Source organism: Trypanosoma brucei, chromosome 7 (genome assembly GCF_000210295.1).
Source record: "Trypanosoma brucei gambiense DAL972 chromosome 7, complete sequence".
In the NCBI taxonomy this organism is placed as follows: Eukaryota; Euglenozoa; class Kinetoplastea; order Trypanosomatida; family Trypanosomatidae; genus Trypanosoma; species Trypanosoma brucei.
The window spans coordinates 1748256-1772377 of NC_026740.1; the positions used below are offsets into that span (position 1 = coordinate 1748256).

At 41.8% G+C, this 24122-nt stretch overlaps 9 protein-coding genes across 9 annotated transcripts; 1 reads left to right on the plus strand and 8 right to left on the minus strand.

Annotated features, from left to right (window-relative positions):
* Nucleotides 1-277: 277 nt before the first annotated feature.
* Nucleotides 278-658, plus strand: TbgDal_VII7255 (hypothetical protein, unlikely; the record flags this gene model as incomplete). The annotated part of the gene is made up of 1 exon (XM_011776820.1): nucleotides 278-658. One exon carries the CDS (start codon nucleotides 278-280, stop codon nucleotides 656-658), a length of 381 nt encoding a protein of 126 aa, XP_011775122.1.
* An 881-nt stretch (nucleotides 659-1539) lies between these two features.
* TbgDal_VII7260 (kinesin, putative) lies at nucleotides 1540-4215 on the minus strand (the record flags this gene model as incomplete). Its single annotated transcript, XM_011776821.1, has 1 exon — nucleotides 1540-4215. The coding sequence occupies one exon, from the start codon at nucleotides 4213-4215 to the stop codon at nucleotides 1540-1542; it is 2676 nt and encodes an 891-aa protein (XP_011775123.1).
* Nucleotides 4216-6962: 2747 nt separating this feature from the next.
* TbgDal_VII7270 (hypothetical protein, conserved) lies at nucleotides 6963-8612 on the minus strand (the record flags this gene model as incomplete). The annotated part of the gene is made up of 1 exon (XM_011776822.1): nucleotides 6963-8612. One exon carries the CDS (start codon nucleotides 8610-8612, stop codon nucleotides 6963-6965), a length of 1650 nt encoding a protein of 549 aa, XP_011775124.1.
* Nucleotides 8613-10965: 2353 nt separating this feature from the next.
* On the minus strand, nucleotides 10966-12795 carry TbgDal_VII7280 (polo-like protein kinase; the record flags this gene model as incomplete). Its single annotated transcript, XM_011776823.1, has 1 exon — nucleotides 10966-12795. One exon carries the CDS (start codon nucleotides 12793-12795, stop codon nucleotides 10966-10968), a length of 1830 nt encoding a protein of 609 aa, XP_011775125.1.
* Nucleotides 12796-12827: 32 nt separating this feature from the next.
* TbgDal_VII7285 (hypothetical protein, unlikely) lies at nucleotides 12828-13256 on the minus strand (the record flags this gene model as incomplete). The annotated part of the gene is made up of 1 exon (XM_011776824.1): nucleotides 12828-13256. One exon carries the CDS (start codon nucleotides 13254-13256, stop codon nucleotides 12828-12830), a length of 429 nt encoding a protein of 142 aa, XP_011775126.1.
* A 3313-nt stretch (nucleotides 13257-16569) lies between these two features.
* TbgDal_VII7290 (hypothetical protein, conserved) lies at nucleotides 16570-18492 on the minus strand (the record flags this gene model as incomplete). Its single annotated transcript, XM_011776825.1, has 1 exon — nucleotides 16570-18492. The coding sequence occupies one exon, from the start codon at nucleotides 18490-18492 to the stop codon at nucleotides 16570-16572; it is 1923 nt and encodes a 640-aa protein (XP_011775127.1).
* Nucleotides 18493-18956: 464 nt separating this feature from the next.
* Nucleotides 18957-19331, minus strand: TbgDal_VII7300 (T. brucei spp.-specific protein; the record flags this gene model as incomplete). The annotated part of the gene is made up of 1 exon (XM_011776826.1): nucleotides 18957-19331. One exon carries the CDS (start codon nucleotides 19329-19331, stop codon nucleotides 18957-18959), a length of 375 nt encoding a protein of 124 aa, XP_011775128.1.
* A 1136-nt stretch (nucleotides 19332-20467) lies between these two features.
* TbgDal_VII7310 (hypothetical protein, unlikely) lies at nucleotides 20468-20884 on the minus strand (the record flags this gene model as incomplete). The annotated part of the gene is made up of 1 exon (XM_011776827.1): nucleotides 20468-20884. One exon carries the CDS (start codon nucleotides 20882-20884, stop codon nucleotides 20468-20470), a length of 417 nt encoding a protein of 138 aa, XP_011775129.1.
* A 1322-nt stretch (nucleotides 20885-22206) lies between these two features.
* TbgDal_VII7320 (hypothetical protein, conserved) lies at nucleotides 22207-23535 on the minus strand (the record flags this gene model as incomplete). Its single annotated transcript, XM_011776828.1, has 1 exon — nucleotides 22207-23535. One exon carries the CDS (start codon nucleotides 23533-23535, stop codon nucleotides 22207-22209), a length of 1329 nt encoding a protein of 442 aa, XP_011775130.1.
* Nucleotides 23536-24122: the final 587 nt, after the last annotated feature.

Below are 24122 nucleotides of genomic sequence, written 5' to 3' on the forward strand. Positions count from 1 at the left end.
TCAAACCTCTAATGTCTGCTTCTCCCCTTGATTTACTCTTTCCTTCCACCGATCCGCCGCAGTGGTAAAAGCTTAGCCTCGCCCACACTAAACAACTCGGTCCTCTACTTCCCTCTTTCGCTCCTTTTTAAAGTCCCCTTCTTAGCCTTCAGAAACCGATAAAACCACCAACCAGTACCTTGCTCGTACAGTGGCGTGCAGTTTATAAATACGTACGCACGTACAGCCACGCGTATGCGATTGTAGAAAGTGTACCAGAAGTAAAAATGGGAAAGAAATGAACAGCGTACCGAAGAAAAGTTCACAAACGCGGAAAACAGCATGTTATGCGCACAGTCATAAAGAAACATATATGCATATATGTAAGCCCCAGACGGAGAGGTGCAAAGGAATGAGGAAACTTATAATTTCTTTGGAAAGACAACGGAGTGAAGGAACCATATATATATATATAATACAACAAAAAGAAAAAAGTGAGGGGCAAAGAGAAAAAGGGAAACTGGGTAACTCAAGCACGGTGGCACAAGGTGGTGGGGAAAGGCGGTGCACAGGTGGAAAGTATGCTTGTACCATCAATAAAAAGCATATAACAATCCAAACAACGAAAGGAAACGTTGACATGTGCAGAAGAAAGGGAAGAGCAGGTAACGTGAGGTAATGCTATAAGTACAAACACGGGCAACAGGCGGAAACAAAAAGATTGGGAAGGAAAGAAAGGTAAGTTGAGGATCGAATGAAGTCCTTAAAAACATTATTACTTCGACCTAACAAACGAAACGCCTCTCCCTTCCACCACCGCCACCACTCCCCTCTCCAACCTCTCTGACCAGTTGAGACCGCAACTCCCACAATCATCACCGCTAGAGTTTCTCAACACATGCATCCTTCCTTTCAATACTCACTAATAGAAACACATTAACACAAATGAATATACATATGCACACACACACACACACGTGTATGCATGACAACATGTGCAAACCTCTGGTATGAACGAAACACTAATCATGTCTCTTTCCCTTCCCCCTACCACAACCTCTTTACATATCCTCTTCTTCACTGACATGCGCGATTCCATGTGCAGAAACTCCCTTCCCTCCTCTTCACCTCTCTTTTTTTTTCCTTTGCGCATTCCCTACACTTCCGTCGACTGACGACTGTAAGCTACTTTTCCTCGGAACTTTTCTTTTCTTTTATTTTTATTTTTTGCAAAGCTCACGTGAAATTTCTAAAAATCGTGAGCCGATACTAATAGTAAACAGTGTGAACATTTCCCTCTCCCCTCTAAATTCCATCGCCACATCTCACACCGGAGCAGGAACACCACACACACACACACACATATATATATATATATATGCAGGGGAATAAGGATGTATGTTACATTTTTGTGGCGACGTCTTCTCATTTATGCGTTTCTTTGCTTCGTTGGAAGCCGCAATGTTGGACTCTAAAATGCACCAAACGTCACGACTCCATTGTATCATGAACCTTGTTGTGGTCTCCACATCACCAGTTCATATCCCTATTACTCGCTGGTCACCGCGTGCTGGGAATGGTATCCACTTTGAGCATGGGAATCGTTGCCTTATCCACCTGTTGTGCCACTAACGACTGTAAGCTCATTTGATGCCAGTAATTAAAGTTGTTCATAAATTCTTCACGAAGTCGATCAAGTTGGGATGTTAATAGACTTTGCTCCGTCTTCGCTCGGGTCAGCGCGGTGGTAACATGCCGCAAGTGCAACTTCCTCTCCTCGGGTTTCATATTGATTAATTGCTCTAACTCTGACGTGTCTAATGCATCAGTGGGACGTCCGGGGCTGTCGGTAGCCGATGCCATGGCCTCAGCTCCCGTTTCGCCAGCAGTTGTTTCATTAAAAACATGTTGTGTAGGACTCCCGTTGGGGACAATAAACGGCAAATGACCACCGCCGGGCCCGGCGTTCTCCCTCTTCGGGTCAAAGTTTCCGTACCTTTCCATAACTACCTGAACATCCTTAACCTTCTGCCGAAGGCGGTGCATCTCGTCGTTCTTGCGGGCGAGTTTCTCTTGCGCTGAGTTTATGGCCTGAACGTGGCATATGCCCGATGGGGTTTGTTTGTATATTTCAAAAGCCGCACGCTTGTCGCGTGTTATACTTTCCAACCGCACTAAAGATTTGCCACCAGGCGCCGGTGAGGAAGGACCGACAAAGCCAGCAGTCGGTGCGACGCCAGGCTCAAGCCGGGTTTCAATTGCAGAACCTCGTCCACCATGTGGCCGAGAACGGTCCTTCCCAAGATCCCTTTCTAACATTGACGCGGACTCCGAGGACGCATTTAATTTGAACCGGTGAGTAGTATTTGAGCCACCGGGAAAATCCGACGCGGCAGCAGATGCACTGGTAACAGGAGTTAGTGTCCTTCCTGCTGCAGCTGCCGCACCTGAAATGCGCCTGTCGCCGGGGCGCATGGTGGAAGGCATAAATGTATCCCGGGGGCTAGTGATACTCTGGTGATGCTGTTGTTGCTGATATGGTAACTGTAATGGTTGTGGTAGTTGTTGCTGCTGCTGCAGCAGTTGCTGTTGCTGAAACATATCTCCTAGAGCAGTACTGGCCCTTTCCGCTGTACCAACACTCACACCAACACTGGCATCCATGGTACTATTTACATGTCGTGGGGTTTCCTTCGGCTCCTGTGAGCCAGTTGGTCTGGCGACGTTTTTCGTCCTCTGCTGAGCCCTCTGGGAGCTTGTGGGTGGCGGAGACGCCGACCGTTCCGCGGTACGGAGCTGCGATTCCATATCTAACAGCAGCGTCTTGAATACGGAAAAACATGCATACATTTCACGCACGCATGAGACACGTATTTGGGGTATGGATCCCTCCACGTACGCCATCACAATATCCCGAGCTCCATTAATCTCGTCACTTTCAAGTGGAGCCGTTGGGATCGCCACTCGACCCGCGAACTGATCCTGCATGCGAAGCTCCGACTTGAGACTGTTCACCTGCTTCTGCAGTACACGGATTTGGGCCTCAGGGTCTAACGCCACATTCGGGGTGGGATTGGATTCCACACGCATCAAACGCTTAGCAAAGTTCAGGGTAGCGAGTGTCGCTTCCATATGCTCATGTTGTGGCCAAACGTTCGCGATAATTGTCGTCATAGTCCCACCCCCCAACGAATCCTTCAGTAGCATCGTCAACTTACTTTGTCTAAAAGGGACGTGCCGAGACCGCGCAGACGACACAGCAAGTATCACCTGCTCTAGCATAATGAGCGACCGGTTGATCATGTGGGCTTCCTGTTTCTCCGCCTCTGTGCTGGTGGCGTGCGTCCTCTCACTTCCGGCAAAATCAACAAAACTCATCCGTGAAACAAGAGTAACTGCATCGCTGTCCAACAGACTCGTGCTTGTAACATAAACCGTGAGCACAGCGTGTGAACGGGAACTTTCACGGTTGAGTGCATTGGCACCAGTCAGGCGACGCCCAACCCCTTCAGAGACGGCAGCCACCGCATCCGCCTCCGTTGGGCACTGCCGTTCGTCAACCCCACGAAGCACAACAGTCCCCTCACCGCTAATGGTTACAGTGGCTTTACCATCGCCTTTGGAATTGGAGGGCACGTTCGCTACATCATAGTTGGGAGAACCTGTGCGTTGCCTGTTGAAACCGCCATCAACGTTTTTGTCACGGCCGGGCCGCTTGGTTGCAACTGCCGTCTCCGACGCGGACGGGCCTTTTCCCAACAGGTCAAACACCTGTTCATTGTACACCTCCACAAAAGTTACCTTGACGGTGTACCTTCGGTCGGTGGAGGTGCGTATCGCTTCGAAGAGGACCTCAATCGCCCGCTGCACACATCCACGTGTGGAGAAGGTGTCGGTTCCAAACATGGTGTAAGTTTTCCCCGCCCCGCACTGTCCGTAACAAAGCAGCGTGCAGCTGTAACCCTGTAGTACGGAATCAATCAGATCTGATACAGCGGTATTGTAAACTGACTCCTGAGATGCGTTATGAAGCACTGCAGCGGCTGAGAAGGTGAGTGTTTCCTCCTTGACAGCAGTTTCAGCTCTATTGATGCCCGCTTTCGTGGCTGTTGGGCCTCGTGCTCCCACTCCCATCGGTCGGGAAACAGACACAACATTATTGGGTAATATGCGGAAGGCGCTAGCCACCGTATCAGTAGGTTTTGTACGAATAATAACACGTACCTGTGACCGCATAGTAACCAAATTGCTTACTTAACAATACGCCTTTCGCTGTTGCTGCTGCTTTTGTCGTTTTAAATACTTTGATGTTTTTTAGTCTCGAAACAAATGACGCAGACTTTCACGTATGGTACCCTCAGTCTTACTGGAGCGCACACACTCTTCTTCTTCCTTTCAATGCTTTCGGGTTCCTTCTTCCCTCTTCGTGGCTTCGCTCTGTATTTAACTGCTTTCTTTTTTTTCCCCCTTCGCCCTGTTCCTTTGCTTTGTTTTTTTTCTTTCTTTCTTTCTCCCCTAATGCGCTCCCTCTCCTCCTTGTCGATGCGTCTGCCACTTCCCCACTAAATGGATCAGAGGTGTTAAAAAAAATAAGTAAATAAATAAATGGAAAGTTAAAAGGTAAGTAGGGGCAAAGAAGGCAGAATTAATTTTGAGACTAAGAAACTACCCGTAAAAAGACGGCACAACATAATGTCCCAAAAAAATGCATTGGCAAATCTGAGAAATAGGGCAACTAAAAAGGGATAAAAGGGAGGATGGATGGAGAAAAAAAAAATTCATTAGGTGGGAGGGAGGGAAATAAATAAACCGCAACGCATTCAGCGCGTTTCTTTTGCGGCTCCTCAGGTCAAATGATATACCCGATATCGGGAATAAGGGGGGGAAACTCATTTATTTATTCATTCATTTGTCGAGGGGGGGTTAGGGAAGAGGGGTTTCACATGCAAATATATACATTAATTAAATTAAATAAATTAAATATATATTCATTTATATATACTTGCACTTCCTCTTCAGTAAAGGAAAAACAAAAATAAAAAAAATAACAATCAAAGGCACTTGCTCCAACTGTGAAAAAAAAAACACAAAAAAACAAAGAAACAAAGAAAAAAGGAAGACAAGGGAAATGGCAGGTGTAAAAAACACAAGTGACGAGAAAATACGGAAGTAGAGAAAGAGAAGGGAAGGTTAAAGATAGTCACAACACGAGCGTTTACGTCACAACACACTCGCTGTCAAATACATAAAACAAAACAAAACACAGCGACAAAAAAGAAAACTAAATCATTCCAAAGGTAGGTAATTAATTTTAAAGTAAAATAATAATAATAATAATTATTATTATTATTAACTACAAATAAATTAAAATAATTAGCGGATCAATGGCAACATCAACACAAAAAGAAAAATAATTAAAACTAATTTACCCTCATCCTCACCCTTCGCACTCTCAGTTTCGCATGTGAATGGAGACGGTACTGAAATTTTGCTTTGCAGTGTCCAGCCGTCACATCCCTCACACATTTCCAATATCAAATTTTACATTCCCCTTTCCTGTTTTGTTTTGTTTTATCTTCCATAACCTTCGTAGTTGTCATGCAAATGAACACAAATAATATAAATATATTTATTTATTTAGATTTTTTTTTCGTGTTGCAATGGCAGTAGACAAAGGGACCGAAAGAAATAAATTCACGAAAATAGAAAAATACAACTTGGGAAACGGTAGAGAACAAAATATTTTTTTTTACAAAAAAAAAAAAAAACATGGTAATAATAAAAATAAAGCGAGCGCGCAAAATTAATAAAAAAAAGAAACAAAAATGCTACATCCACATTCTTTGACATTGTCCATCTGCACACAAAAAAAAATAGTCAAATAAATATTAGTACAAACATTTAAAAAAAAAAATACTCGTTTATATAACACCTATCATATAAAACATATTATATTATATGATATAATAAAAATTCAACATCACATACCGCCTCAGGACGGGTATTATCACACATTAAAGAAGATAAGGGGAAAAAACAAAAAAACAAAAAGTAAAAAAGAAAAGAAGTAAAAGAAGTGCTGGAAACGGCAGTGAGTTCCATCCCAGGGAAAGAAGCCGTACTAAATAATGCTGAACGCACAAACAAAAATAATAATAATAATAATAAGAGGTAAAAATAATATAAGAACGAGTAACGGCTAACTAATCGCCTCCGTGATTGAAGTGAAGTCGTCAGATGCCACAAGCGCGCGTAAAGCACATGAGTGCAGCAAAATAAAATAAAATTTAAATTTAAAAAAAAAAAAAAGAGAGTGTACACACAAGAGGAATGACAAAATCAAATTCTTTTTGAAAAAGGAAAACGCTCAACCTAAACAAATAGAAACGCACGAACAAAATGCTCTGAGAGCGAAAAGTACGGCGGTTTCCATGCTGCTGTTAAACAAACAGACGAGAAGAGGGGGAAATATACATATATATATATATATATATATTAAAAATGACATAACAGCAGCAAACTATCGTAGGTGAAAAGGAACCAAACGAGTTGTGCTGGCTGCGGCACATGCTTCGTTACCACTACGCCGTACTCATCGGTACATCTATATTGGCGTATGAGGACGGATGGAACATGGGAAATCAAATATATACATATTAACACAAACAGATAAATATATTGTAAATAGGCATATAAACACCAAGAAAATAAAAAGGAAAAATACTGCAAATCAATCCAACAGAAAAAATTTCCGTTCGACCTTCAATTACCGCTCCTTCACAAAGCCGGTTTTGTTATCTAAAGAATCAGCAGCCAAGGTCACAAACAGAAGCTGCTGTCCGGGAAGGCAACAAAAAGTAAAAAAAAAGAACAAAAACGAGGCAATGGGGTTAAATAAACAAATAATAAAACAAACAAACAAACAGACAGACACATATATAATATTTATATGCTCACTGGAAACACCGGCAGGAAGGGGCACGCTACATGAGTTCTTGGATATATATATTCCCAAAAGTATCACCGAACGCCACCGTGCTGCACCTACCACGTGTTAAGGCATACACAGGCGCCTTGCAGAACGTACTAGCGTATTCCTCACCGGTTCGTACATCAATCAAGTACACGAATCGGTTCGCACAAGCAGCCACAACGTAGTGAGTGAAGGCTCCTGGGGCAGAACAACATAACGTCCACCCCAGTCTCCGTACCTTTGGAATACCACCACATTTCCTCACAAACTCAGCTACCGACAGCCGCATTGTGCAAACACCATCTTTGGGGTTCCACATACACAAGAAGGCCTCATCATTGCTAAATATGTGTTCACCATCTGTGGAATAACTGCAGGACAACACAACGCCCACATGCCCAGAGAGCACCGTGCGAGTGCCTCCCCTTTCCGCACCCCACACGCGTAGGGTTTTATCAGAAGATCCACTACAAATGTTCCCGCCGTCAGGACTGTAACAAACGGATGCAATAATACCGCAATGTCGACTATACGTGACAACCTGAGCACCCCGCATCACATCCCACACACGACACACACGGTCCTGACAACCCGCCACAATGCGTTTACTGTCTGGGCTAAAGCAACAGCATATGACCACCTTTTCATGCTTAAATACCGTCAGTACCTTTGTGATGGCGGCGTCCCAAAGCGTAAGCGTTTTGTCTTTGCTGCCCGTTGCCAAGTATTTGCCGTCACCGGAGAAGGCCATACACATGACCACATCACGGTGACCCGAAAAGGAACCCCTCTCCTCGTCAGCCATAAGATTCCGCAGCGTCGCATATGTCTCCTCATTTGAACAACTCACTAAGGCCTTCTCATTAGGTGAAAGGGAAAGACACCTCACACGCGCCGAATGACCAATTAATGTCCGGATGCGGAAGTCTCTTATGTTACGCGGTACACCGAGTTCTGCAAGTTTTAGTTTCGAAAATTCCTGCTGAGCAATCATCCGAGCCCGCAACACGGCAAAGGCATTGGGCCGAGTGGAACAAGTAAAGGAAACCCGAGCACCCTTGAGGGCCTCATCCTCCTCAGAGCTCCTACTCAGGATGGAGAGGCGTTGTTTGCCAACCTTCACCATACCCTCATTTGCTCCCGTTTCCATTTCATCGACCCACACCTTGAAGTCCGCAAAGCAAAAGACGTTGTTTTTCCCTTTCCTGGGTCCCATGGATAGTCGACGGCTTCCTGACCGACTTCGCCGCATCTCTTGCGGCTGCCGGTTCACTTCAGCCTTCCACTGCCTAGAGTTAACTTCATCCTTTGCCACAACGACATCATCGTAGACAAAGAGATTCTCATCGATGAGATCGGGTAGCTGCCGGCGCTGATGCTCCAGATCTTCTAGGGCAAATGAGGTTCTAGCTAACATCGAATGCACATCAAGCAGCGAGCGGCCAGACGATCCTGCAGAACTGATGTCCGATAGCATATCCTCTTCATCAATTCTAGCGCCGCTACTACTCCTTCTTATACCGCTCGATTTCCGACGCAATCGCCTCGCATTCAGAAAATTTTCGGATGACTGGTGTTGACTCACTGTGCTCGGCTGCCGCTGAACCCTCATAGCAAAACCAGGGTTCACCACATCAGGGACACTCGAACCGCAACCCATACGTTTCGAAAGAACCGCCGGAAACGGATCAAGGCTCTCTCTGGAGGAAGGTTTCAAACACAATGCCACTCAACGTAAAATAAAGAAAAAAAACAAAATAAGAAAAAAACGTGGAAACAGGGGGGAAAAAAGAAAACAAAGGTACCTTCTGTAATAGACTTTTGAATTGACTTTATTACCTTGCGCCTCCACAGCCTTGTGTAGCTTTCCGCCTCTTTGCTGGTGTATAAACGTTTATATATATAAATATATATATATGATAACCAGTGAGGTCGGTGCTGTCACAGTCGGTGAATTCGCACCTTCAAATAATGGCGATAATAATTACCCTTAATACAAATACTAACTTAACTACCTTCTTCCGGTCGCTCTTCTTTTGTTTTGTCTTGCTTATGTTTTGTTTCGTTGTTGTTGATGATGTTTGTTTTTTTTTTTGTTGTTGTTGTTATCTATCTGTCCCTTCAACGTTACACTGCTCAAGTTAAATATGGTTGGCCGCGCCAACTTTTCCTTTCGCTGCTTGTACACTTCTGCTGAGAGAACTTTCTGCCTCACCGCCACCACGTTAGTAGCAGATGCGGTGATAAATAAAAACAAAATAACTACACTATTTATTTATATTTATATATATATATATATATATTGATTTGTAATAACGAGTAATTCAACTGAAACAAATATTAAGGGCTAGTCCCCGCGCAAACTCGTGATATGTAAGGACTTCCCTCGCGTACACTAAATAAGGACCCTCAGCCTTCACACATAAAGAGAAAGATATTAATATTAAAAGTAAAAGACAAAGAGAAACACCAATGGTGAGGGAGAAAAGAAGATAAACGTAAAGAGTGGAAATAATAATAGTGGAAGCAACAATAACAGCAATTTTTTTTTCTTGAAATAAACAGAAACAATGACAGAAACACCACGCTGCAACGAGGCGGGAGCTTTGTGTTGTCGCTGATATATAATCATACCTCGTTGGATCTGAAGATACGAAAATAAAAAAGAGGGGAAAAGAGGGGAAGGAACAAAGAGAGGCAAAAAAAGAAAAAAAAACACGACGTGAGAACGAGCCGAAGAGATGAAACATAAAACAACAAAAAAAAGAGCAAACTGTCAAACATCTGAACAAAAAAAGGAAATCACCTTGCCTCACCTGCAGGCGCGTAGCAAATTCGTGACCTGTTTCATATACATTCACATACGCAGATATATATATATATATATATATATATATATATATATATATGTAGTTGCAAATGAACGTTTGCTCGTGTATTACTTCCTCTTCAGCGGTTCCACCATCGTAGTTGTGTATTTAATGATATATTTCTCTATAGCTTGCCGACGATGTTGAAAAGGATCGTGACATCAAATACAAAAGAAAGGAAGAATGAATGAATGAAGGTGAAACAAAAACAAAAAAAAGGATGGAAATGGAAATGGAAATGAAAGAACAAAAAGGAGTTGAAAGCGAATACAGTGTATCATTTCCCTCCAGATGGAAGCAATAGAAAGAGAGGAAGATAAAGAGAGAGAGAGAGAGCAACAAAGAGAGGAAATTCAGTACATATGGAAAAAAAACAAGAAAACACATCACATCACAAAAACGTAATAGTGACGAGTACGTGGAAAGAGAGAGGGGGGGACAAAAAAAATAACAAAAAAGGGAGGGAAGTGATCTAGTGCTTTTTATGGGTCTTATAACGCAAAATAACAATGCGTAGATGTGGGTTTCATTAATATTTTTTTTCTATTTCTCTCTCTCCTCTCTTTTCAACACCTTCATTTCCTTTCATCTCTTCTCTTCTCTTCCCTTCGCCCCTTCTCCCCGGCCTCATTTTCGAATCTAGTCCCGCCTGAAGCCTCATATACCCAAACATGTGGCGGAAATAAATAAATAAAAATAAAGAAAGAAAGAAAGGGCCTCATATGGCTTGCATATCGACTCCTACGGTGCAGCAGTGAAGTAAAATGCTTCACTCCCTCATCCTGTTTTTCTCTTCTGTTTTTATTTATTTATTTATTTATTTTTTTTTTGAGAGAAAGGGGAGGAATAACAAAGAAAAAGGGTGTCACATAATACTAGGGCCCACCTGTAAACACCAAAATAAACAAACAAAAACACAACTTCTGTTCTCCTTCCTTGTAGAGAAAGAGACGTAAAACGTAGATAGAACGGTAACAAGAAGAAACGAGAGAATAATGTCCCTTCGAGTATTCATATATATTCATATATATATATATATATACACTCGTCCTTTTTTTTCTTTTGCCTACACAGTTCATCTGTCGAAACGCTATCACACGTTTTTCTCTTTTCTTTTTTTTTTATTTTTCATTTCTTTTCCTTCTAAATATCACGGTTTTGTATGAGCTCGCTGAGGATGTCTTTGGTGTAACGAAGCCGTGCAGCAATTTCTCTAGAGCGTGTCGCAACAGACGATAGCGACATTGTCACGCGGTTGCCAGTTGGTTCTGTATATGTAACAACACGCGACTCCGAACTTAGAATAACCTCCGCCTTATCATGAAAACAAACCTGAATAGTTTTGTTGGATAGACGGAATATAATTGCTTGTGGTGTGATCAACCAGCGCTTGACATATACAATATCTTCAATCATGTGCGGTCCACTAAGTGACGGAGTAACTTCGGACACATATGGTGAGCACCGTACAACCTCCACGTTGGTATGAGAATTACGCGTTCGTGAGAGGTATGATTTAAAGTATTTGATCAATGTCACCTTCTTGGTCAGGCTTTCAGGGAACATATCCATGTGAAACGCATGTTGTTGATCTCGCGCCTGCAGGACGTTGGCATTACCACGCGCAACAACTTCCTTCACTCGCATATAATACTCTACACGGTTTGTAATGGGCTCCCACACCATTTTAGTGGAGTCGTTGAAGTGCACACCGGTATGGCCGGTGCTCAACCGGTAACACAACCCGTATTTTTCGGAGAAATCCGCGAAACTCGTCACCCAAACAGTGGGAAGTGGCAACGATGGCGCCGGCTCGTCTTCGCATCTGGGCGTTAATGCAGGAACTGTAGATGTTGTGGGTGAGTTCGCCACTGGCAAGGGAGCCACTTGCGGTGACCGTTTGGTTTGTGTGCGGGTGGCAACCTCACGTGGGGATATGTCGCCTATTTCCCGTAACGTCTGATGGAGTTGATCATGCACGGCGGTGAGTTCATTCTTCTCCTCTTCCTCTATAGCTGGGTGAGGTCTCAGCTGCACACGCGGAGTTGTTGCAGTGGTTTCCGCGGATTCATCAGCACCGCCCGGTGCGGCAACTTGCGTGAGGGGCCGAATCGCATCTGCACGAGGTGACGGGATGCTCACCGCAGCACTGTTAATGGGGTTTATGGCGTTGTTGTTGATGTTATTGTTATTGTTGCAGTCCCCGCCCAAAGCCCCATGAAACCTTGCGGAAGCTACCGCCGGGCAGCTGGGTTTTAGGTGGTATCGGTCCGTTTTGGGTAGATTTGTGCTGATAGGTTGAAGCACTTCGCGGGACACACGCGGACTCGAAATGCAGCGAACAGCTTCAACTGATTTGGGCTGCGACTGCGGTTGACGGCGTTGCGGTGTTTGTTTCTGCAACGCCGCCTGAATGTCCCCTGATTTTTGGCGGCGAAGTGGAAGTGGTCCCTGCGCATGTCCTCGGGGGTCATCTGAATGCTGACGGCGGCGTGAACTGTAGAAGAGTGTGGTAGGTGCTGTCGTCGGTGGCGGCGGGAGGCGGAAAAATGGATGTGAACGAATTTCCAGCAACGTCGGCCGTTGGTCGGGGCGGCTCTGCAGAATACTGTGAATAAGTTCCTTCCCACTCTCTGGCACATCTACATGTGAAGGAAATTCATACCGGCATTGCCTAATACGACGGTAAGTGGCCTTCACATCTGATGTCTGAAACGGCGGCTCTCCAACCAACAGCGTGTAGAGGATCACACCGAGCGACCACACATCCACTTCGTAACTATGTCCCTCGCGCGAACCTTCAATGATCTCCGGTGCGATATAATTGGGCGTGCCACAAATAGTGCGTTTCCGCTCCCCGTCGTACTGCAACTCAGCAGCCAAACCGAAGTCCCCAATCTTCACGTTCATATTTGCATCCATCATTATGTTACCAAGTTTCAGGTCACGATGAATAACACATTGCTCATGCATATATTGAATGGCGGAAAGCGACTGCAATGCAATTATTGTGTCTCTGGCACACTGAAACGTTGCCGGCGCTTCAATATTTCCATCAGCGTCTGATTGCTGCACTTCTCCAACAGAATATAAACATTCCAGTCGTCATGGAAGGTCCGTATGAAGTTAACAATGTGTTTGTGCTTCATGCGGCGGTGAATGGATATCTCAGAGTGGAGTTTCTGTAGTGTCTTAGTTTTCTGCAGTAGTGAGCGGTCCACAACCTTCAACGCATACGTATCGCCACCCTGCTCCACTTCATAACACTTTGCAAAGCCACCACGCCCGAGCATCCTTCCGCAACGGAAATATCCCACGAGACGGCCACTTTTATCAAACTCCTTAAGAGTTGAACCCTCACGAAAGTCCGGCCTGTCATTTGGAGGGCGCCGCGAACTCGACGGCGTTTCACACGTCTCAGCGGTTGCGTGCATTCTTTTTTTTTTTTTTACCCCCCCCCCCTCCGTTATGATCAAACCAACGCAATACAACACACGCTGACGGCAGTGCTTCAAATGTGCACAAAAGGGTAATATATGAGCGTATATAATTAGATTTATATATTTATATACACGTATTTATATAATGAAAATATATTTTTTTTTGTTTGTTTCTGCCCAACGACGCAATGTGAGCAGCAGGTAGTAAAACAACAGAAAACAAAATAAAGAACTAAAGGGAGCGGTGTGGTGGTTGAATCTAGTGCTATTAGTGGAGGGTAAGAAAGTTTGTTGTTGTTGTTGCTGTTTTTTCTTCTTTTATTTTTTTTTTCTTTTCTGAAGGGCAGAAAACAACAAAAACAAAAGAAATTTAAAGCAAACGACCAAACTGATGTATTGGCGTTTGCGTGATTACCTAATCAACTAATATTTTGCTTCTACGTGACTGACAAATTCAATCCTCAGTAGCGGTGTCAGCTGTGGGTCGCCCCTTCGTTTCCTTTTTCTTTTTTTTCTTCTCTTTTCTGATTTATTTGATTTTCTATATCTGTATTTTAAAAAATGTTTCCTCCTCTATTTTTTTTTCTTTTAATTCTGTTGATTCTTTTTTTTTTTAATTTCGTATTCCTTTTAATCCACGTCTTACCGTCCGCTCAGATGTGGAACTGCTTTCTAATTTGTGAAATATATATATATACGTTACGTTTATAAATGTGTAAATGTATGTTTACTCTTTCTAATCTGTTCTATAAATATATTATAAAAAAAACGCAATGTTCCTGTCGGTGCTTCAATTTATTATAAACTTTTTATTTTTATTTTGTATTTTTGTGAGTCAATTTTATAAACCCAACCTCAAGACAAACAAAATAAAAAACAAACAATAGAAGCAATAAAAAGTGTTTTATTGCTTCTCTTAGTTGAAAAATAAAAACTATTCTGATTTTCTTATTTTTTTTGTATCTTTTCTGCTTTTTTTTTATTTTCCTTTTCCTCAGTTATTTTTTTTTTACTGCTTTTGTTCGTCAGGAAGTTAAAAGGGAAAAAAAGTAAATTTAATAAAAAAGGAAAAAATATATGAAAACAAATGAAGATGGTTTAGTGGATCTAGTGCAATGTAACAAAAAAAACAAAAAAAGAAAGAAACTAAATGGTTCTATAGCTACTTTATATCTTTTACTTATTTTTTTTATTTCTTTTTGTTATTTTTTTTTACTATTTTTGGAACTTCAAATCCGAAGTGTTGTTGTGATGTCAATAATAAATAAATAAATAATAATAATAATAAAGAAGAAGAAAAAGAAGAAAAGAAGGATTTGTCATACAATGATAATAACAAAATAAGGTAAAGAGCAGACATTAATAAATACAAGAGAGAAAGAAAGATAGAGATAGATAGAGAGAGGAAGGCAGAAAAAACATGAGGCGGCTCGATGAAATAGAGGGGAGTGAGAAAATAAACAAATAAATAAATATATATTTTTTTATTTTTTTATAAAGGGGGGAGAGACTTTAAAAAAAAAAAAAAAAATGGTTCGGAAGGAATATGCATGACAGTAAATGGCAACAATAATAATAATAATTATTATTATTATTATTATTTCAAAACACCACAGGCGATCTGCCTGCCTGTATATTCCCATTCAAATAAACGCCTACACATATCTCATGTCATTACCAATAAAATATATACAAAAGGAAAATGACACGGCAACGGCAGTTAATAATAATAATAACAATAATAACAAATGAAGAAGAGGGGAGGGGCATTTTTTTTTTTTCAAAAAAAAAGGTTTTATCTCTTTTTTTTTCTTTTTTCCTTCTTTTCAAAAAAAAAAAAACAAACCGCTGCCAGTCAACGCGTAACAGTACCGGGCTCTGCCGTGAGATGAAGAAGAGGAAAAAAAAAAAGAAAAAAAAAAGTGGTATCATCAAAATGTCACGTACAGAAACTTTTAACAACATGAAGTTCAGTTGATGACCTCCAGCGCCCTTTTGTATGTTTTGTTTCAACCTTTTCCCTTTTCCACTTTCTATTCATCCTTCCGTTTTCTTTTTTTATATATATATTTTATTTTATTTTATATATTTCAGTAGTCTTTATTTATTTTTTCCCCAGATCCCACTCCCCACGGGAATAATCATTGCCCATAAATAAATAAATGTGAATAAAAAAAAGGAAAAAGAAATCTTCTGGGAGACTTACATGACTATGATAAATCCGCCCAACGAAATAAACTCTCATTCTTTTCTCTTTTTTTTTTCTGTGCTTTCGCAGCATATCATACGAGAAATAAAATGTTTTTTTTTTTTAAAAAGAAAGAAAGAAAGAAACATGCACTCGAAAGGACTAAACAAATGCCTCAGGTAATAGTCGAAAGGGGGGAAAAAAAAAGTCAATGAGAGTTTATTTCGTTGTTTTCTTCTTTCTTTTGTTTTTGTTGTTGGTGTTATTGTTGCTGTTTTTTTTCTTCTTTTTTTTTTTCCTCCCCGCCTTTTCGATCTAACGAATCATCACACGCAATATAATTATAATGTAATGTAATAATAATAATAATAACAATAATAATATAACACGATTCGGATTCGGGTATACACCCTGAGTGAAGCAAACCGAAAGCAACAGCAAAAGCGTGAAAATATGAAAGGAAAATACTTTTCCACAGCAAAACTAAAAACAAAAACAAAAACAAAAAGAGGGAGCACTGGAAAGGTGGCCTTCTTCACTGTAAAACTAAAAAAAAAAAACAACACAACAAAAACAAAAACAAAAACAAAAACAAAAACAAAACACGACTGTACGAAAAGTACGCTACTGAATCATAAAGACAACTCGAAGGGATGAAACGTAACATATCAAAGCACAAAACGCTAATGAAAGACAGAAGGGGGGAAACAAAACAAAACAAAACAAAGAGCCCACAACGGCACAGTACGCTCGCACACACTGCAGAGGAGGAGGAAAAAAGAAAAAGAAAAAAAGAGCCATGTAACTGCCTTCAACATTGCCGACGCATTTTCTTTTTCGGATATGTGTTATTTGGTCAATACCCCGCAACAAAGGATTAATGGGGAAAGAACAATACAAAGAGAAGAAGGAAAGAGTAAAAAAAAAAATGAGCACGAAAAGAAATAAAAAAAGAAGCAATCGCACGGTTAGCTGAGAGAATTCGCCAAGTTAATTAACAAATGTCTTCGACCCTCTAACACGCCGCGGTCGTATTTACTTCCCTCATCCCTTTTCCCTTCCTCTTTTCAGACTCCACATAATTTGTCGCTACGGTTCATGAAGTAGTGCATATTTCCTTTAAGTTGTTGGGAAATCATCACCACGATCCTCCGCGAAGACAAATTTGTGACGCAATCCACTCTTAACATTTGTTACATTCATTTCCTCTAAACCTGGAACCAGCCGGAACTGACGATTCACCATCCCACCCTGGGTCTTACAACCACCAAGGTTATTGCTCGCATTGTTGTTGTTGTTGTTGTTGTTGGAGCCAACATTATAATAATGTTGATTGCTACTGTTGCTATTGTTGTTATTATTATTATTATTATTCATATTGCCGCTGCTGGCACCACTCGAGACGGAACCCTCCGGACATGTAACCCCACCAAATGTAAAGACTTGACCGTGTGTTCCTTTTGGTTTGCCATCTGGACCTAATTGGCAACACGGGCGCCGACACCATGACTGAGGTCCCTCCATCACAACTACGGTGTGCTGCCGGCCACATGCGATGGCCCTCGCCACACCACCTGCAACAAATTCAAGATTTACTACTCGATACGGTGAAGTTATTGTGTCGGTTGTTGGACGGGCACCGCACTGCCCAGAAGTGTTATCGCCCCAGCAGTACACGGCACCGCGGTCGGTTAAAGCTACGGTATGAAAGGAACCACAAGCAACATCAACAACGTGACGACCGGTGAGTGCACCCACAACTTTTTTTGGACGCATTACCGGTCCATTGTCACCGTGACCGAGACGGCCTTGGTAACCAACACCCCATGTGAAGAGCTCACCCGCAGCATTAATAGCGCCACTGTGCCATTGACCGGCGTGGATGCGAACAAGTTTGTGCTCAGTTGGAACCCGCACTACCTGTGGCTCAAGCACAACTGTGCGCTCCTCCGCACTCAACGACTTACCAATAATAGATATATCCGTAACACTAGCACGCACTTCTGCTTCATTTCCAAGGCCAAGACAATCCAATAACCCCCAACTGTACAACGTGCCATCAGTACCCAGAGCAAGGGTGAAGAAACTACCACAGCTCAACTGCTCAATATGTTTACCCTCTAATGTTGTGACTAGAGTTGGTTCCTCCACTTTGCGCAGTGAACAATGGAAGCTGCGTGGCCCCAATCCACTCTGGCCGTGGTTATTGTTTCCCCAAAAGTATACATGATGATCTGCTGTCAGGGCCACGGCGAAGGCATAACCGGCTGCCACATGCACCGCCGGTTCCCGCTCAAACATCGAAATGCGCTGCGGCACCGTCACTACAGTCGTTGTGTCCTCCGGATGCTGCTCCACCTCTGGTGTGTGACCGAGCCCTAATTGTCCCCAGTCCCCATTTCCAAAAGTATAAACATTACCGTCACTGGCGAGTACACAACTATAACTAGCACCCAGGGCAACATCCACTACATGAACACCAAACGGCGTTATTTGCACAAATGTTGGGGTATTGCAGTCCTCAAACCGCTGCGTGCCGAGCTCCCCACAAGAACCCGAACCCCAACTAAATAACAACTGACGTCTCATGGGGCGTTCGGGTTCCATTCGCCGTATTAAACTCCTCAAATTTAGGTACTCCGCCACAGCCAGCACACCAGCCTCTGGGACACCGGGAGGTATAACCAACACCTTATGTCGCAAGTAATTTAGTACAGGAGCAAAGTATGTTGGATCTAAATCAAGCAAAATTGCTGAGTTTCCATCCTTCTCTACATGAAAGGAGTCTCGAAGCTCAGACTGGACCATCACCGCCAGCAAACTGCCAGGTTCAGAGCACAGAGTTGAAACCGTAGTCGTGAAGGGCGTCCCTCCAACATTTAATGTCACAAAATCCCACCGCCGCGCAAGTATAGAATCCGTTTGTGTGCTACGAGTGAGTGAAACGCCATCACACGAATCGCCATCTCCGCAGCGTCCCACATGAAGCGGTGTGGTAAAATTGTTTGGATCCGCATGCATTTCACCCGTCCGTCGCATCATCGCCGGTATCGTATCACTGCTGAATATCGTTGTTATTTTCTACGCCTTTTTCAGTTTGGGAATAGTGGCACACCTCAAACTTAAATGTGATGCAGAGCCGCAAGCCCTCTTTTATTCTTCCTTCACCTTAACCCACACACGCACACACACACACACGCCACACGCAAACCAAATAACAAAAAGAAAAAAAGAATCCTCCCTCTTTACCAGCACAACAACTGCCGCTATGGAAAAGGTAAATAATAATAATGATAATAATAATAATAATAATGTTGCTGCTGTTGCTGCTGCTCTACCTGTCAAAATATATATAAAGAAACAAAAAAAAAGGAGATAGCACACAACGAAAAGCATTGATGAGGGTAACACATGGTTGCAGCCAAAAGGCGGGGAGATAATCATACAAAACACCACGATCGATAAACAAAAAAAAAAAAAATAGTACTGAGTGGAAGGTAAAACAGTCAACGTAAGCATAGTGGAAATAATAACAATAACAACAACAATAATAATGGTAATGGTAATGGTAGTGATAATAATGACAACAGTAAATGATATAATGATAGTAATGAAGAGAAATATGAACGGGAAGGTACAAAAAGGGGGGCAGTAATCAATACTCCTTCCCTTAATTTAATAGTGTCGATCTCGCGCCCAGCAACAAAACAAAAAGCAGAAATCCCCGCAACGTCCTGCAAAAAAAAAAAAGGCAAACAAAAAAATAGATAAATATATAAACATTGCGGTGGAATACATATATATATATATTTATATATATATGTATATATATGTATGAAAGGGGGAAATACGCATGAGAATGGAAAAAAACTCAAAGTCATTACGAGGATTCTGGAATAATTTGAGAAGCAAAGTAAAGAAAAGTTGCAACTACAGCTAACAGGAGCTCGCGCACAAAAAATGTTTGTTTTGTTTTGTTTGTTTCCTCCTCCTGATCCTCCTCCTTCCTTCTTTTTGGTGTGTTAAATAAGGGCACCATTCCATGTAATGAGTTCACAAACACACAAAATACAGAAACACGAAAATATTAAAAGCAAAAGTAATTTTACTTCTTCGGTCAAATCGCATGTCACTGGTCCGAATAAAACTGTAAAAATAATAACACATCATTTGCATTGCCTTCCGTTATTTCCTTCCCTTATCTCACACATTTCCCCCATCTATTATTTCCCCTTCATATCTCGCACACGCAACAAAAGATGAGGGGGGATAAAAAAAAAACAAACAAAAAAAAACACGCACCCGCACATAAATACAAAAATACAAAAAAACATAAAAATATAAAATATAAAATAATGACACACAAGCGCACATATTTTTTTTGTAAAAAAAAAAAAATGCATCTACATGCAAAAACATACATATAATTATAATTATGTATCCTCATACCTTCATGCGTTTAGATGTTTACCGAGCACACGGTGAATGAAATACATAAGAAGCAAGCAGCAGTGTAAAAACAAAAAAAAAAAGAAAAAATAGAGAGAAAAAAAAAAGAACAAAAACAAACAAACAAACTCGCAACGCAATGAAAAAAATAGGAAGGAAACGATTAAATTTTTAAAAAAAGGAAAAAATGGAAAAAGGGGGAGCGATCGCAAAAAAAAAAAAAAGTTAAAAGAAAGCAACGGAAAAATAAAAAGAAGTGTTGCCCCTTTCCTTTCATTCCTTCTTTTTTTTTTCTTTGCTCCCAGTCGCGCGAGTGTTTTATGTCACTGTTTAAAAGAAGGCCGTTAACTCAATTTATTTCCTTCCTTATGTCAGTTTCCATAATAATTCCTCTTATATATATTAGTATTATTATTACTATTATTCCCCTTTCTTTCTTTCTTTCACAAATTTTGTTTTTTTTCTTGTTTTTTAACGTACTTACGCTTCGAATATGCAAAATATCAGCAACAACCGCAAACACATATCTTCTACCTTTTTTCTCTCTTTTTTATTTTTCTTTTTTTTTTCAAACAAATGCAGAGAGAGGGGAGAACAAAAAACAAAAAAAAGAAAAAAAAAAGAAGCACATGTAAAAAAAAAAAAACGACCACAATAAAACAAGTTTTACTACAACATAAAGCAGTTCACTCACTCCAGGAATCACGAGGTGGCGCTGCTTCTCAGCAGCATTTCTCAAAAATAAAAAAATAAAAACTCCTTTAAACCCCTTCTGTTGGGGATTTATTTCATAATTGAAAAAAAAACGGAAGAGGAACAAATTAAGAGCACTAAAACACGACACGTGAGACAAAACTGAAAAGAAGAAAAAAAGGAAAGAGAAAAACAACGCAGAAAGACAAAAAAAAGGAAAGAAGCCCCAAGAAAAATAAATAAAAATCAAAAAAATGCATACGGTGCTGTAAATCAACATATATTTGATCATGCAACGTCACTTATTCACACTTTTCTTCTCATTTTCTTTTCCTTTATTATTATCACTACAAAAATAACAATAACAAACCGAAGCTAACGCTTTTTCCACGCTGGTAAAGTAAAATACAAGACGTTTCTAAGGAACTGAAAACAGAAACGAAACAAAACAACAAATGGACAACCAATTATTTTTTAAAAAAAATAAAAATAAACACTTTTTCTCCTATTTTTTTTCCCCCCTCGTTTCGACGATACTGGTGTGTTTTACCTTTTCGTTCTTTTCTCGTTCATCCATGGGTTATTTAGCCCCGTAACTTTAGTTTTTTTCAGGAAAAACAAACAAACAAAACAAACAAACGGAAGGAAAGAAGGAAGGAACGGAAAGAAAAAAAAATGGATCGAAGAAGGAAAAGAGGCAGAACCTGCCGTGCATGACGTCATTAAATTCATCGCCGTGGAGACGCAACGCTGGTGGGGTGACGCCACATGTGTGAGAGTTGGAAAATCAAAATAACAATAATAATTACTATTATTATTATTATTACTATTTATTATTTATTGTTGTTAGTGGCAACTCATCACCACACGTCAGGTCGCAACACTTCACGCATCTCCGCTCATTTTTTTTTCACTTCCATCACCATTTTTTTTATCTCCATCGCTACTTAGTTCCTCAAATTTACCTTCCCAAAAGCGTTATATCCCTTCACTCGTATACTTCCCTTCGTTTCCTCTCTTTCTCTCTATGAAATAAATATTTTTTTTTTCATACTGTTCTTGCTATTGTTGCGCTCCTAACATATCCGCATCATCCGAACATATGTTTCCCTCTTTTTTACCTCATTTTAACATTTGCTTTATTTTAGCTTCCATTTCACTTTGATTGTTTGTTTGTTTGTTACATCACAGACACTCCCTTTTTTTTTTTTGAAACTCTTTAGTTCTGCGTTCCTCTCGCCTTGTTGTTCACACATACACAAACACAAACACGTAAACAATCGTACAAATCACAAATCCTCATGATCATTTCACTTCGTTGGCACGGTTTCATATCCTTTTCCTCGTCGTGTTGTGCCGGTGGGAATCGTTTCACTTCTGCTCTTGACGAAAAAACACATTTTGGTCCAAAAGCCATTAGGAATAGTGACATGTACACGTACGCATACTTTAGTTCCTCCTTTCCTTCACTATCTGATGGGGTCTTTGCCTTCTTCTCTTTTTCCTTTTTTTTATTTTTTAATCACTCCCAATGGCCCTTACAATCCAATTACTTTGTGACTTTATGAATTCACGTAACCGCGCGTTATCCCCTTATCCAAACCCTTGCTTAACTTAATTCGTCCGTTCATGGTAAGAAACAGCCTGCTGGAGCAGCTTTTGGTACTCCTCTTCCGTGGAGGCATTGTCGTGCAGCATTGCTTGCTGCTCCCGCAGCAGTAGGGAAAATTTATCCTTATTCGTTAAATGTTGGGCCCCTTTCGCGCTGGCTCGGAGTTGCACCAACACTTCTTCCTTCGCTTTTGCACTGGTAGGAAGTGTAAATTTTACTACTTTGATTTCATTGAGGTTAACAACAGCCGTGGACGGGTTTTTCGGACCTCGTGAGCTGCTTTGAGGTCGTGCGTTGGGGGCGCTAAGGTGTTGGCGTGGTGGTTGCTCCCCATTGGAGGATTTACTGCCATGCCAAACTTGCCGCAACTCCTCCAGGTACTTCTCCGCTTCCTTAACAATTTTATCGTGTTGAGAAAGGCCCTCCAAACTCTCCCGTTCCATAGCTTCCTGCTCCCTCAGAAGGTCTTGAAGACGTTTTTTACTGTCCTCTTCACACGGTGCAACGCGGCCAGAGTAAACCTTGGGGGGCCTCAGTTCCTTCCTTTTCGTATTGCCATTGCTGTTTAAGTCCTTGCCCCGGCTAAAGCATTCGCCGCTGGTATTCTCTTCATGGGTCAGTTTGTCGCTGCTGTTGTTGTTGCTATTCGTGACGGTATCGCCCTTCTCCGCGAGCGACGGAAGCTTTAAGGAGTCTGCTTTAGAGTTGTTAATGTTCTGGCCGGTACTGTTTCGGCATGGAAGTCCTGTTGAGGAGGAAATTAGAATGCTTGGAGGGTTCGCTTCCATCCCCGCATCACCAAAAATGGGCTGATACCGTGGTTCTTCCACTTCAACAACGTCAACAACATGAACATTACTCACTCCCTGGGCAGAAGCTCCGTGACGATCCGTGACATCCCCCACATCCGTGCTGAGAATGCTAAATACCGGAGTGGCAGCGGCTGGAGTGTAGCGAACGGGCTGCTCAGTCGTCTTTTGCTCCTCCACAAGCACAACACTCGTATGCCGCGAGCCTGGCGACGAATGGGCTGTTGTGGAGCTTAAACACAATGACGCGGCTGCCGCAGTCTTTTGAACAGCCTTGCCGTCGCGGCATGCGTCTGTAGTGGTGGCACATGTGAAGGAAGGAGAAAGTTGCTGTTGATCCAACACTGGAAGGTGCTCATCGCCACTAACCGACACGGCAATACTGCTGGCCGTTGTGTTGCGGCTGCCATTAACACCCCGAATGTCTGGAAATAGCTCAATTGATACACGGGCATTGCGGACCCCTTGACTCTCTAGAAACTCACGCACACCGCAGCTGAGCGCGGTTTTGGAATGGAACATATGCAAATCACGTCTTCTCCCTACCTTTCAGTAAACTTCGGGCTGGTTAGACTAGTTACTCCTCCCGAGGGGTTTACCTTCTGAAAAGAAAAAAAAATGGAGATACTCCTCCAAAAAGAACTGTTTGACGGTCACCTTTTTTTTTTTTTTGATATCTGCGGGCCGGTGGCTAGAGTTGCAAATGGAAGCAACAGCTCTCGCGCTTTTCTCCGACGCGTGTAGACTACGGAAGCGAAACAATGAAGAAAATAATAAAGAAAACATTCGGAAGAAGAATAGGGCTCGTACTCACTGGATGGAAATAATCTTGAAATAGGTGCACAAGCAGTTGCGTAACCTCGTATGGACTACGACTGCGACCACAAGAGGGAAAAAAATCAGTGTGAGGAGCATTTATTAAACATGTTCCTCGAGACCATATATCGGTAGGCGCACGTGACCCACCACGTCGCCCAACGGTTACCAGCACATGAGAGAAATACCTCACACGCCACCCTTCAACTTAAATTACTCCTTTGGCCCATAAATACCCACTACGACGGCCAGCAAACCTTGTTACTGTACACACAATAGACTTTAAAAAGTAC